The sequence below is a fragment of the Lactuca sativa genome, chromosome 3, assembly GCF_002870075.4.
Source record: "Lactuca sativa cultivar Salinas chromosome 3, Lsat_Salinas_v11, whole genome shotgun sequence".
NCBI lineage: Eukaryota > Viridiplantae > Streptophyta > Magnoliopsida > Asterales > Asteraceae > Lactuca > Lactuca sativa.
The window spans coordinates 48,110,799-48,126,174 of record NC_056625.2 but is presented as its reverse complement, the minus strand read 5'-3'; the positions used below and the strand labels follow the sequence as shown (position 1 = coordinate 48,126,174).

The 15,376-nt window shown below is 36.2% G+C and overlaps 1 protein-coding gene and 1 long non-coding RNA gene across 7 annotated transcripts; one reads left to right on the top strand and one right to left on the bottom strand.

Annotated features, from left to right (window-relative positions):
- The first annotated feature begins 442 nt into the window (after positions 1-442).
- LOC111884458 (ENHANCER OF AG-4 protein 2) lies at positions 443-14,275 on the top strand. Of its 5 annotated transcripts, none has more exons than XR_002847775.3 (11): positions 443-856; positions 1,693-1,769; positions 1,850-3,766; positions 3,873-4,402; positions 4,490-4,602; positions 4,693-4,880; positions 4,961-5,931; positions 9,308-9,403; positions 9,510-9,622; positions 9,708-9,853; positions 13,862-14,275. XR_002847775.3 is itself a non-coding variant. In XM_023880784.3 (10 exons), exons 1-9 carry the CDS (start codon positions 743-745, stop codon positions 9,578-9,580), a joined length of 4,077 nt encoding a protein of 1,358 aa, XP_023736552.1. In that variant the 5' UTR covers positions 443-742; the 3' UTR covers positions 9,581-9,617; positions 9,708-10,068. The 5 variants fall into 5 exon arrangements, 2 of the variants coding, with proteins under 2 accessions (XP_023736552.1, XP_023736551.1); XR_008230767.1 differs by lacking the exon at positions 13,862-14,275 and adding an exon at positions 13,468-13,630; XR_002847777.3 differs by lacking the exon at positions 13,862-14,275 and adding an exon at positions 10,590-10,749.
- LOC111884459 (uncharacterized) lies at positions 13,305-15,157 on the bottom strand. 2 transcript variants are annotated; one of them, XR_002847779.2, is made up of 3 exons: positions 15,008-15,157; positions 13,860-14,219; positions 13,305-13,777 (listed from the first exon to the last, which is right to left on the bottom strand). It is a non-coding gene; the product is annotated as an uncharacterized LOC111884459 (long non-coding RNA). The 2 variants fall into 2 exon arrangements; XR_006189077.2 differs by having other exon boundaries at positions 13,860-14,321; positions 15,008-15,155.
- Positions 15,158-15,376: the final 219 nt, after the last annotated feature.

Below are 15,376 nucleotides of genomic sequence, written 5' to 3'. Positions count from 1 at the left end.
ATTGCCACCGTCCACGTATAATAATCGAAAAAGGTATATCTTAATTCATCAACTTGCTTTATTATAGAAACAAACATGTTTTTCGGGTCATGTTTGATGAATATAAAAAACGTTACACATTTTCCATGGTAAGTTCTGAATCATATGATTTTCACAATGCTAGCTCTGGAATATTGCCCAAGAACATATACACTCAGGATAACTCAGGTAGGAAATAAGATTTACATACATATACACACATAATGTAAATAATAATAATAATAATAATGATATATCCAAGGGCTTATGAAATCTGGATCATTGATTTTTTTTCTTCAATGTTATGATTTTAACCAATATTTCATTTGATGTAAGATCCTATATGATGTATTAGCATTGTAATATTTATGAGTGCATACATACAGGTATTTACTTCACAAAATACTCTTTTATCACCCCACCCCCACCCCCACCCCAACTCGCTCTCTTTCATCCACCGCCTCAACAAAATCCCCTGTCCTTCCGGCTACGGAATCTTCCGAGACACAGGCAACAGCCGTTTTGTCCTCCCTTCATAGTTTTCACCGGTGTCTCCGTCTCCGATCCCCTTACGTCCTCCCTTGATGAGCCTCCGCTCACCCCGCCGCAACCAGGGTTTTGGTTTTTATACCGATTAGTTAGGTTTCCGATCAGTCATTCGAAAAACGTTGTGCGTCTTTGTTTCTCTCTTCTCTGTTAGGGCTTTTTAAGCGAAGGACGCCCTATGGCTCCTGGGCGGAAACGTGGAGGAGCAAAAGGAGCCAAAACAAAGAGTCAGTTAAATTTGGGCGATCTTGTTCTCGCTAAGGTCAAGGGTTTTCCTGCATGGCCTGCCAAGGTTAGATTAACAATGATGATTAAACATGATGCATTGGCTATAATTCGATTCAATTTCATGTATTGCTGCTCTTGTTTTAGTTTTGTTTGAAGAACGGAACTTTTACGTCTCTCCCTTAGTTAAGATGTGATCGCTTCTCTATTAATTTGTTATGTTGAATTTAATCTCTTATTGAGACTTGTTAATTTACCACTTGAATTACTCTTCTAATATCTCGTAGGCTGTGGAGGGTGGTATACTTCTGGATTTTATTTTGGTGGTTAGCTAAGCCGTTGTCGTTCAGTTAACTGCTTTTTGTCGATCGCGTCAATATCCCTAATTCAACTTAGGCCGCTTTAGTTTTCTAGCTTCTAACTGATGTAAGTATGTAACGATTGGATTGGTCATAATATGAACGCAATTTTGATTTAGGATCTTTATTTCGTTTTCCAGTTTAACTTGGCTTATTGGTGTATCAACCACATCTGCTGAACTAGACTAGTACTCATTCTCATCCTAGAAGCCACTTGAATTGAAGTACCCATTTAAACGTTCTGCTTGGGTGATGTTATTATGGAAAATTGTCTAAAGATGCCTCTTGGATGTGTTTTGACGCGAGTCTTGTGCCATGTTCCCTCGAGGGTCTAATATCTTGAGGACTCTAATATTGCACCAACATTGGTTAAGTTATCAATTCTTGAAATGAAATTCTGAGAAGATTAATGTACATTTGTGGGTTTATGCTTCATGTTGTGCAGCTTACATCATTGTGTCAGTTGCCACATGGTGTATAGATAAACTTCTGTTAGCAGGCTTCTTAAGGTCTTTTGTTTGCTTGTGTCCCCTTCTTTATGCAGATCAGCAGACCTGAAGATTGGAAACGAGCTCCTGATCCGAAGAAATATTTTGTACAGTTCTTTGGTACCGAAGAAATGTAAGCTATTGTTACTTTGATCTGTTTGCAATTATTACCCTTAAAAGTGTAATATTTATCCAGATGTTTCTCTATTGCAGAGCTTTTGTAGCTCCAATCGATATTCAACCATTTACCAGCGAGTCAAAAAACAAATTACTGGATAGATGTAAAGGAAAAACAGTCAAATACTTTTCCCAAGCTGTGAAGGAAATTTGTAGCATATTTGAAGATTCACAGAATAAGAGTTCAGATTCCATAAAAGAAGATAATGATGGACAGAGTTTTCAGCCTGATACCAATTCTACAGAGATGGTAGATGATGGAATGACTGGTGATGGACCCAGTGGCGAAACATCTTTTAATGATACTGTAAATCATGGCCCTGGATTAGAACGGTGCTCTCATATAAACAGGGAAATGGAATATGAGGATGTGAAGCCTAGTGTCTCACCTAATGTTAATGATTGTTCTCCATCTGCTGTTTCCACCAAAAAAAGAATTGAACTTTGCAATGATGAGGTAACTTCACCCAAGAAGGAGAGTACATCCACATCCGGTCATAATAAAAATCCAACATCTGGACTGAAGGTAGAAACAGATGGGCAGAAGTCAAATAGGATTGAAAGAGCTCCAAAGAAAAAAGATGATAATGATGATGATGGAATAAACAAAATGCATAGTCCAGCAGGTGTCAGTTCCTCTGTTCAGACCAGTCATCTTGAATCCACTGTCACTGAGAACTCAATACGGAGAATTTCCTCGCATGGGATCAAGAATGAAGAAAACCCAGAATTTGGTGATAATATTAAAAAAACAAAAAAAGTATTTAAAGTCAAAACAAATCTTGGGGTGGCTAATAATATATCAAAGGATGTTGAAGGAGACCCTACAGAGCGAAACAATACTGAACTTATTACTGGAAGGAAAATCAAGCCTGATCCTGGGGGAGGGAAAGATAATCTTGTTAATAATGGAGTTTTGCATCCTACAAAAAGGTCCAAGTGCACAGATGAAACCCCAAAGAAGTCTCAAACATACAGGAAAAACGACCTTTCTGGCAAAGGAGGCAATGAAGAAGTCAAAAAGTCAACACCTAGTTTGAAAATGAAAAACCGGTTGGCATCCAAGGGGCAGACAAATGGAGTTGATGGTGATGAAGATGTTCTACCACCTACAAAACGCCGTAAGCAGGTGGTGGAGTCCATGTCTGGTGCTGAAAACTCTACACCTAGAAAGGGGGAAAGTTCTGATGCTGCTAAACCTGTTTCAACTCAAGTTTCCTTGAAGAGGAGAGCTGTGCGCATCTTTGATGATGATGAAGATGAGCCAAAGACGCCTGTGCATGGAAGGTCAACTAAAGGAGTCGATGGAGTCTCACATGTTCCAGTACCTGTTGATGAAGTTGCTGCAGTGACTCAAGCTATTCAAGATCCTCCTATTGTCAAAAACTTAAAGCCTTCGTCACCTACTTCTCTGCAACATAATACAGGAGTAGTTGAGGGGCAGTTCCGTCATACTCCTGAGAAAGTAGAATCTGAAAAGAAATCATCTGAAGAGGCTCTAAAGGTTTTGGTCTCTCCTGTCAAGTCGCCTATGGTAGAATCTCTAAAAGCAACCAAGTCCTTGGTCTCTCCAGTCAAGTCGCCCATGGTAGAATCTCTTAAAACAAGCAAGTCCGTGGTCTCTCCTGTCAAGTCGCCTATGGTAGAATCTCTTAAAAGAAGCAAGTCCTTGGCCTCTCCTATGAAATCGCCTATGGTAGAATCTCTTAAAGCAAACAAGTCCTTAGGCAAGGTTTCTGGAAACGTTCCTCAAAACAAGAAAGTTCAAGCAGGTCCTTTAAAGGCTTCAAGTGGGATTTCTGATCGTTCTCAGAATAATGCAGTAAATGAGAGAAGTAGGCCTGCTGTTTCCGGTGAGAAGCAGAAATCTAACCGAAAATCAACTTCACGTGTGACTGATTCTGCAGCTGTTTTAAGGAAACCTAACGATAGCAACTTGCTATCTAGCGAAAGGTGTGCTAGAAATAATGAATGTGACTCTGTTATTATTATTATTATTATTATTGTTTTACACATCTTTTCTTGGTGCTAAATGTTATTGCTCCTCTTCGTAACACAGGTTGGAATTTGGTGATTCAAGAAGTGCAGAATCAAGTAAGTCCATGAAGCATCTGATTGCAGTTGCCCAGGCAAAAAGAAAACAAGCTCAATCACAAAACCATGGACACGATGGTCTTAATTATACACATGTTGCAACCACTGAAGCAATTGTGAGGAGTCCTGGTTCTGTTTCTGGTGTTCAGCCCATCCCACCAGGTCCTGGAGTTGTGGCTCAACTAGATGATCAGCCGGATTCTGCAGAGCTTGAGGAGACAAGGACAAGTTCAGGACATCAGGGGTCTCTTAGTGGTGGAACTGAGGCAGCTGTTGCTCGTGATGCTTTTGAAGGAATGATAGAAACACTATCAAGAACAAAAGAAAGCATTGGCCGTGCAACACGCCATGCAATTGACTGTGCAAAACATGGCATTGCCAATGAGGTTGTGGAACTTCTTACTCGCAAGTTGGAAAATGAATCCAGCTTTCATCGAAGAGTGGATCTCTTCTTTTTGGTGGATTCCATTACTCAGTGCTCACATTCACAGAAAGGTATATAAGAGATCACAAGAAGAGCGTCCTCTCGTATGTTTCTGTTTTTATCTGATTTTGTGCTCTTTACTTGTGATGTTGCTTCAGGCATTGCTGGAGCCTCTTATATTCCTACTGTTCAAGCAGCATTGCCACGTCTTTTAGGAGCCGCAGCTCCACCAGGTGCCAGTGCTCGCGAGAATCGTCGTCAATGCCTAAAGGTGATTGTTTGTTTCTTTCTTGCAGATTTCTACAAATTGGGTCATGATTTTTTTTTCTCAACAGACATTGAGTTGATGTTTATTTTATAGGTTCTAAAATTGTGGCTTGAGAGGAAAATTTTACCTGATACTTTACTTCGAAGCTACATAGAGGACATTGGAGCTTCAAATGATGATGCTTCTTCTGGGTTCTTCTCCAAGCGTCCATCTCGATCTGAACGGGCTGTGGATGATCCAATCAGAGAGATGGAGGGCATGCTTGTTGATGAATATGGGAGGTGTGAAAGAATTCTTTTAACTTTATCTTCAAGAATTGAAGCATTTCAAGAAGTTTATATAAATTTTCTGACTTTTTCAGCAATGCGACGTTTCAATTGCCCGGTTTTCTGTCGACTAATGTCTTTGAAGAGGAAGATGACGATGATATTCTAAACTTTTCACATAAAGAAAGCACTGATAAATCAACACCAGTGGTAAGCCCGGGCACAGGAGAACTTGAAACATGTTCAGTAACCCCAAATGACAGACGCCACTGTATCTTGGAGGATGTGGATGGCGAACTTGAAATGGAAGATGTATCTGGACATCCAAAAGATGATAAATTCATCACAGGTGGTGGTTACAAGGAAACTGTTCAACAGGAAGAAGGTGGCTCAGACAGGACAATGGATGCAGCCTCAAATAATTCCAATGAGGTGTCCCCTTTTCGTGAGGGCTCCCCACCTCTACCTCCTGATTCTCCCCCTCCCACTCCTCCCTTGCCTTCTTCGCCACCACCACCTCTGTCACCCATGGTGCCACCGCCTCCATCCTCCCCTTCGCCTCCATCACCACCCCCACCCCCGCCTCCTCCACCACCACCCCCTTCACAAACATATCCTCTTCCCCCACCACAAGCGCCATTTCCTCAGCCATCGTTTGGGGCCCGTCTTGGAGCTCATGTTGATGCTGCTGTCCGAGGCGAAATGTTTCCCTTTGTGCCAGCTGTAGCCTCCAGTTCACGTGTAGAGTATGTACATGAAACATATACAAATCCTCAGGCTTCTCAATCAAACCAACAGCTGCAGACCGCTAATGTACCTTTGCCTCCAAGAGCGTTTCAACCTCCCATGTTGCCTCAGAATGCTGCTGGTCAATTTCAATATCCCAAGCCTGGAATGCTGCAGCATCCATACCCACCTCTATATGGATTAACAAAACCTCCTGATGCCCCGAGGAGATATGGTGCTGATGAACAATGGAGACCGCCTTCAAACGAGTTCAGCACTGATAATCAGCGTGGTACTTGGAGGATTTCACTATCCTCGGGTCCTCCTTTTGCTCAAGAAGGTATGTAACTTTACTTTTTAACATCTTTGTGTAGCTAGTGCATAAATGAGGTTTACCCTTGCTGTGCTTTAGTTGATGTTCAGAAATGTGCTTTATGTTTTGGATGTGCTTTCAGTATATACTGCCCTCATTGTATTATGGGTCTTCTGTATGCAACGAGGTGAGTAATGGTGACTAGATGTACACATTTTTCTAGAGCATGTATGCCTCTGATATAGTATTAAGAAATACCCATGATATCTGAATATGTATCTTCGTAGTTTTTGAAATGGTGAATGGATCGTAGTGGGTAACATAAGGCAGAGTTGGATGACTTAAGTGAGTGATGTATCAATGTTCTATAATTAGAATCTAAATCTATGACTCTATGAGTTAATTGGTAGAACCTGGCTGCTATTGAAAGAATTTTGATAGTTAAGTTTGTGGCGCATAAAAGAATATTTTTTGGATCAAATCCATAGGTAATGATAGAAAAGGTAAATTACAACAGCAATGTAGGATGATCCTCGAATTTTATGGTGAAGAACATTCTGATGTCAAAGCTTGACTGCTGTCCCTACTCTACTATCCTCTTACAATTGCACTTGGAGACCCCTGCAAAATTCTGAAGGGTGCAAATTATACTTGCCACATACTGGGTGCAATAACTACAGGCTGGGAGACTTGGTACATATGACCTTATGAATCTTGAGCTTTGATGACGTGTGAATATCATAATGATTGATGGAAATCAAAAAGGATACAAAAAGAAAGAGAAGAGTAGATGACAGCGATTAGTGTAGTCGCATAAAGTTTTATTCTGCTAACTTGCAAGAAGAAATATACTACTGGCCACTGAAGCCCTCAAGAATATAAGAGCTACCACCAACCAATACTCTTTTCTTTGAATGAGCTGTTTCTATAATAAATGAGTAATAGCTGCTATGGTCTTGCTAATGAGGACTATAACAGATAAGCTTATAGGATCATTGAATTTTCTGTTGAACTTTAGTGATCTATGGGGATGCTAAGAGACCTAGGATACTTACTTTATAGCTTTGTAACTGCAATAGTGTTTAGGGCTTAGGCAAAGGCCAACATTACTGGTATTATATAGTTTCTTGGTGCGTACACATGAGTATTGCAATTTGTGAGGTGGTGTTATACAACTGTCAATGTGAGACAAAAATTAAACATCTCATAGGGGATGATGGTGCATTTCTGTTGGCATCTTATTTGTCAGCTTAGTCCACATGAAAGAAAACCATGATTACCGAACAAGTGTAGCTGGGAAGCCAGCTCCTTGACATTTACTTCTGTATGTAATTGTTGATTTTATCACACATGGAGTTAGGTGTCTGTCGCTGTAATGCATATACAATTTGAATGTGTGTTCCCTGGTACTTCAGTTAAAAAGCAGTTATCTGCGTAGAAGGAAATGACTTGATATGTAAGTTGATCAGTCACTATTGCATATGAGAAGGCTTAGAATGACCACTTAGGTATTTAGCTTATAATTAGAGGAGAAGTAGGACACTGAGAAGTACATAATAGGAATCCTAATTGCAGGACTTAAAAGTCTGCACCTTGGTGTTGTGGTTTTGTTTGTATGATAAACCAGGCACTAGGCGTGTGTGCCCTCTGACTAGCATAGTGCTTTTAATCACTTTGATTTATCATTTTATCTTGTATGCTTTTCTCTGAGAAAACTTTTTTTTTCCTTTACTTATAAATTTATATACTATTTGTATTATTACGGAGTTTGATATAGAATCTTATAACGAAGGTAATAATTGGTGAGAAGAGTACAGAGCAGGCATTTTCTATAAGGTTCTAATCTGGATCTTATACCAATATAGTGAAGGGTAATGGATTGGATAAGAAAAATGAAAGTCAGAGATAACAGCTACCATTTTGAAGAAGAGGTCAGGATGATCAAAACAACAGACATAATAAATAAGCTTACCATTACAATGGGGGATTCTAGAGTTTTACACCTAACATCAATATGCATATAGAAGGGTATGCCTGATTTTAGAAGTATAAATCCGATGCATCTCCTAGTCAGTTGAGCAGGGATGAACCAATTCTATCAATTTGCATAAGGAAAATGTCCTTCTGGAAAGTGATTCCTTACTTGGTAAAGAGTTTTTAAAGCGAGATTGGTCAAAAAACCCTTTCATTAATTTTGTTGTTTCTTGGTTGCGTGATTATTTGTAATTTCAAATCCTCAGAGAGAATTCGAGGGGATATCTGAGAAATAATCAAATTACTGCCAAACCTGCTAATGATCATCCTAATAACTATCAACATGATTTCTTAGTACCTGATACTCTATTGATTCCAAGGCAACTTATGGTTTTGGAGCATTTGTTGCTGAGATAAAGATCTCTATAGGATACACATCTCACTTGTGGCCTGTTATTCTTGATGATCAAATAAATAAAATTTTACAGCTACGTTTCCTCTTATCTGCAATTCAAGTGTCTTTTGTCTTACCATCAGAAGTGCGAAAAACCCTTCATGTTTTAATATGAGTATCCATCCCCAGCCTTGCTACTCAATTCAATAATCTTAGAAAAATATTGTTCGAATTGTTAACTTCTACTCAGACTTGATCTACTTGAATTAGTGGATGTCTGAGAAAGAAAGAATGCATGCTATAAAGGGATTGTTTGATAGTTCTTGTGAAACTTGAGTATTGACCAATCAGAAAATCATTGTTGCTATGTTCCTTTTCTGTTTTTATTGATCAGTGGTGAAAAAGCTCTGTTATAGATGCTTCTTCTGTTTTTGTATGAACTACTAGCAAGAGTGATAAAAGTTATGGGTTTTATCTTCAAGTAGATGGGCTGCACATTTTTTTTTGCTTTATACCGTGTCAATGCAGTTGCAATTTACAAAAGTAGAAGTTCATTCCACTTGAGACCTCTGAAATCACTTAATGAAACGAAATGCTAATTCACATCAGAATGAGGTTATAAACGAATTTTCTGTATCTAAAAGCACATTACTCCGAAAAATCAACTAGACTTAAAATCCCCTGATACTTTATCAGATAAATGAAGTATGAAGGACAAGGAGGACCAAAATGATTTAAAAAGTAGTCTCAGTATCATATGTTCTGTTAAGGGAAAAATACATATGATTGATTTAGTGTAGTCAATATTTGTTTCCATTCTTTTATCATATCTCAGTGGTCACACTCACACTTGGGCCTCTGATCCTGCGAGTTTTTGGCTTGAAAGTAACAGTTTCTCTGATGAACATACATGAGTAAAGCAGTCCTATTTATTATCCATTTAAATTAGGCAACTATTGTACATTTGTGGTAGATGTTAGGGGTAGTTGAAAGTTTAAGTTGTTATTTTTGAGTAATTGGTTTGTTGTGTGTCAGGGTATTTTCGAGCACCTATGGAGAGACCCCCAGGCCCAGGCCCAGCAAATAATGTTGGTTTTCAATCCACGGTTCCAGGTGGAGCTCCAATTCCAGGTGATTTAAGCAAGCAAGCATTCATATTTTATATTTATTCTTTATCTTGTGGATGATGGCTGGTGGATCTTGACTTGTGAATAATATTAATATTAACTCCATTCAGGCCATAGTGGTTCGATGATGATGCCATGTCGGCCTGACATATCATCACTCAACTCTTGGAGGCCACCTTAAGATATAGGTGCAGCTAGGACATGGATACATCGTACATGTAATGTAAGCTCCTTGTAATAATTAATGGTGTTCTTCCAATGGTACTTGGAATAATTTAAAAGTTTTTTTGGTTGCATTGTGTGTCCAGTTGTCATGACATGACTCATAAAGATTGGAAGATATGGGTTGCCTTTTTTCTGTTTGATGGGAGAGAGTTGTGATTTGTGAAAGAAGGGCATTGCAGATTGTATATTCTTCTAGTGTTTTCTCTTGACAAATGCTTCCCGAACGAGTGTAAGCCCGCATCACTCATTTCATACTACTACATTACATTACTACTACTTCATTCAACTAATGTAAACTAGAAGAAGATATACTCTACTTACTACTACTACTCACTCACTACTATATAAGTCATTTATCTTTAGAACTAAATGAGAGAGTGAGTTATATTACTACAATCCCTTGCCATCTCAGCTCAGCTCAAATACAAATTCACTATTCTTATACTGCTTCTGCTTTTTAACTCCTTTCTTACTTGTTAATAACATTAGCCCCCTATGTGTATTTGAAATCTTTTTGTCTCTTAGTGATTGATATGTTCATACATGGGTCATTTCACCTGTGCACAAGGATTATGATGCTTTGTTTTGTAATCAAAGACAAGCCATCTTTTTTTTTTTGTTTAATTAGCTAGTCTTTGGTATGGCAGGAATGGAATGGCTCATTCCACTAAGATGAAATAAGTTCCTGATTCCTTCCATTTTGTTATTTTTCTTTCATTCCTTAGGCAAGGTTTCATCCCATCATGGAATGGAGTGAAAGTTATAATTCAACACTTATTTTTTGTTTTTTTAATGAGGCATTTTTTCATGAAGTTCAAGATTTTTTCCCCCCTAAAATGTGACTAATTTTTTACATTGATTTTTTTTTTTTTTTTTTTGCTTTTTATGGTTTAGTTATGTAAATAGTAAGTTGTATATCTATATAAAAATAATATACAATGTAGTGTTATTTTCTATTTATGTAGGAATGGGATGGGAGTATTCCTCGTGAAATTTGATTCTTTCTTGTGGGCTAATTTTCATTCCACGGGCAAGCTCTATTTTTATTTATTTATTTTTAATTCCTTGAGGGAATATAATGATATATTTTTCTATTTATGTAATCTTCAATAACAATGATGCTTATGAAATTTGTCAAAGCTTCAGACTTCAGTTGAATCAAAATTTTGTGTTTTTTCCAAAAGTAACAAATAATGTTTTTCTTATTATAATTCTATTTTATGGTATTTAATTCTATTTAAGTTTTCATTTTTGCAAACAATTATTTCAAAGGGATAAATTGATTTTTTGAAATACATATAGTATATATTTTAAACTACATGAAAATTTTGTATATGTAACTTTTTATTTGGTTTTAGAATCTTTTATAAAGATAACATTTTATTATCAGTTTATCAATTTTAATTATTTTGTTTTTTACGTGTTTTGAATTGACCCATTCCATTACTTTTGTTCATTAGATTCATTTGTTGTTACTTTCTATCATAAAGTCGATTTTTTTGGTGTTTATTCTGAGTACTGGTGGAGGACCATTCTGCACTGTTATATTTTGCAGTTGCTTTGCTTATTATTTCACACATACACATACATTCCCAGATGTATCTATATGTATGTAGATGTATACATGTCTTTATATACATATGTATACATGTACATATATACATAGACACAAGTATATTTGTACACACATGTTTGTCTGTGTGTGCATAAGACTTTTGATTATATATACACACACACACATCAACGCAAGCATCCACCCCCCTCACCCACCAATATATGTACACGTGTTATAAGACTTGACATATAAATGGAAATGGGCAGATAAATGGATTGTGAATGTGGTTCCAAATTCCAAACTGATTTGTTTTTTTAATTATTCTAACATCAAATTTTAGTCGCACTCCTCCACTGTAGTTTTGGTAATTTATTGTTAACTTGTGTCTGGTATTGTCAGTCATAAAACAAGGTTTAAATTTTGCCCATTCTTAATCATGTTTGGTACAAATACTCCCCACCCCTTCTAGGGGTGAGCTCGGTTCTGGAACTGAATTCGGACCAAAAAATCGAAAACCAGACCAAATTACATATTCGGTTCCATCTTCTTTTGTGCCTACTTGGGACAAGGAGCAACACATGCAAGACCCATCTGTTTTCCAAAACATAAAACAAGTAAGATCTTGTTATCTGATTTTAACCCACTTCATTCAATAATATTTCAATATATCATCAAATATTATTTTTTAATGGTTACTTTACTTTTAGTAATTAAAAAAAAAATTCGTTCTAGCACTTTTATAATATTTCCATCATGTTTTATTTTAATAATAATTACATACGCTAATAGTTTATGTGAACGCTAATTTCAAGTTCCAAGTATCTCGTCTCATCTCAGTTTGTAATATATTTCTTCTTCAAAAATCAATGTCACGTAATATTTGTTTTGAAATATCTACTATTAAGATATGATGTATGCCTAAACGTAAAAAGATTAAATGAGGGAGCTTTATAAAACATTTCTTATACATGGCTAATCATTTACTCTTGAAATTAGATATGTACGTGAAAAGGTTTGTGATGTGTATATTTTTATTTAATAAAGTTAATGAAAAAATATTTGTGGGTTTGACTAAAGTCAGAAAAAAATTAATCACCTCACGTAAAGGAAAGAGAAAAAACGAATTTGAAACAGAAAAACTGAGAAAAACAAGGTGCGAGATTGTACATTTGGATGGCTATGAAACCAACTCGTTTATGTAGTTTGATGTTTTTAAAGCACCCATCGACCTCTTGTCTTGATAATAAAAAATATAAATATACACCGATAAAATATAATTAACCACATCAACAGTTGAACAAATAATAATACGGCAGGCAGATTTTTTTGTATTTTATTTTTCAAATTAAAGCAAGGTAACTTAACTACCAGACGCAGCTATTGTTGTAGGCATGCAAGTTCATTTTCTGCAAACTACACATATTCAAAGTAACCATCGAGTGTCCTTTATTTCATTGTTTATACTTTATTTATTTTGAACACCTGAAAATTAATTATGTAACCCAATGCTGCAACAAAAATCACATACAATCAGTACAAGTAAAATAAAAAAGAAAAAAAGGCTTCTGACAAAAATGAATTACACAAAAGGTATTATTGTCAAACATACATTAATAGTAATGCACAATAGCAGTGATCTGCTTCTGCACTTACAAGTCTTTACACATACATTAATAGCAATGTACTTACAACCGCTTGCCCAGAATAGCAAACTATTTACATTTATTTACCCATGTAAACAAATAAAGTACATCTTCCATAATGGTATCAAAATGAACGTACATTGCATTGCTATTACAGGCAAAAATTATAATTAGTATGTTGCTACTCTGGGGTAACAAATAAAGTACATTGCTATTCTCATTAAAGAAATAATAGTATGTAATGCTATATAAGTAGGTTGCTATAATGTGTAAAATAAAGTGCATTGGCAAAATTGGCATCGAGATGAGCAACTTGTGTTTTTACATTAGATTAATGTACTACTTACTTATTATCTTCCATTTTCTGTTTTACTAGTTTGGTTACAGCCTCTTATTTTATAACTTATCTGAAAACCTCCCTTTACGTATAGTCTTTAAATTGTTATCAGAGTACTTACTTTTACTCTTTACACATTCACCACTATATCTTATACTGACTAAATATATGAATTTAATATTCAAAAAATTTGGGGTAACAAAAGTGTTAAAAGAAATAAACAAAAGGTGACACGTTTCTTTCTCTTTTTTTGGTTTCTTCTCTTGAGGAGGATGATGATGATCCGATTCACCAGTATACCTTTGCAGGTGTTGAAAAATGTTGACCAGAATTAGTCAAAGATGCTGCAGTTGACCTTTCGTACATTCTTAATATTATCTTTCGGGACTTCACTAGGCTCCAGATAACCATATTCTTACCAACTGTCAAATGTCACATAAAGTACATTGCTTTGCTACCCCAAAAATGAAACAATATTACTCCTATCCTATGCTTCAAGCCTTAAACATGTGAAATCTGGGTTATGAATGCATGCATAATACCAATTGCTTGAATCTGATAAAAAAACCATGACTTTTGGTTCTACTGCTGCAAGGCTGACAACATCATACGACTTTCCTGACAATATCAAAATATTGAAATAAGAAGAAGCAATAACCAATACCAAAAAAGAAACTTAATGGCTTAAACTTATGCTCACAGGATAAAGAGACATCACAAGTGCCCACGATCATTATGGAGACTTAATCAGGAATCTGCAATGCCATTATGCCAACCAACAATGAACAATTACACAACTTTCAGTGACTACATATGACTTCAAAAATAACGACCCATCTTACAGGAGAAATGATGTTTTTTTTTGGTATCAATCTCACATGAATGGAATAACAAATAGCAAATAAAGGGTGACATGACATCTACATCTACATCTAGGCCACAGCTCAGTGGAATCTGTTGTATTTGGTTCCAATTACAGGAGCTCTCCTCCTCAAATCCCAACTGGCTACCAACAAGAGCATCACCCATTACAAATTACAAATTTTCTTCTCATCTGAATCTACAAAATGATTGTAAACTCCATATTATATATTATCAAAACTTATCAACTACAAATATATGATGCCCTGTGCTGTGCAATCAATCAAAATTGGAGAAAGGTCTGCAATCCCGGATCAAGAAAAAAAAGAAATGTTATCAGCAGAGAGTAAACAAATGAACACAAGCTCAATATCACACAAACTATCAGGTGTTGGTTTAGATATTCTCATTTTTGTCAGACAACTATAGCTATGAACTTATGATTATAACTAAAACTACATTACACCTTTGATAAAATTAGTAAACCTGAAAATTATGCAGAGCTAATATATATTAAAACGTTTTAGGAGATTTCCAAATTGAACAGTATTATCATATGTGCAGAGAGAGTGTTTCTTCTTATATGATAAGCTTGAAGGGCATAAGCAATCCAGATTCAATACACGCTGGGCCGAATGATTTCCAAATAGGTGATAGATGTTGTGCATCATCACAAATTATCGAACAGGAACACATATTTACAGCACGCAAACGAAGAAAAAAAAAAGAGGTGAATGTAATCAAATGAAGATCCTGCATATGCTATCACCACAATTATGAGCAAGAATGTATATCAAAACTAAAAATTCAGATAGAATTAACACTGTTTTCACCATATTAAAACAACATTTTGAAGTATTCATAAACAATATTAAATAATTCAAATCCCCGACTTTAGTACTTTACACTATTCTCAGAAGACGACACGCAAAAACCCACAGAAGTATTTATAGCAGAAGAAGAATGAAAGGATTAAGATATACCTACCTGCAAGTGCATGCGGTGATGATGATCACAGCTGAGCCTACCTGGGATTTGGGGGATGCCAGAGCTGCACATTTGGACCGCGTTAGGTTTCTTTTCCCGGACCGGGTCGGAGGTTTACCCGTGGATTTTTTTCTCAATCGGACTTGCCTACCGGCTTTTACGGATCGAAATTTTAATACTATAACATTAAAAATGATAGTAGTTTTTATAAAAGTTCTTTTGGGAAGCTTTTAAAAAGCTTTTTACAGTTTTACTATTATTATAGACAACAATTTTTTTTTTTTTTCTGAAAACTCAGTAATCTCTTAACATTTTAACATTTTTATGGTTTTGTCTATATTGATCTTTATACTTCGGAACAATTAATTT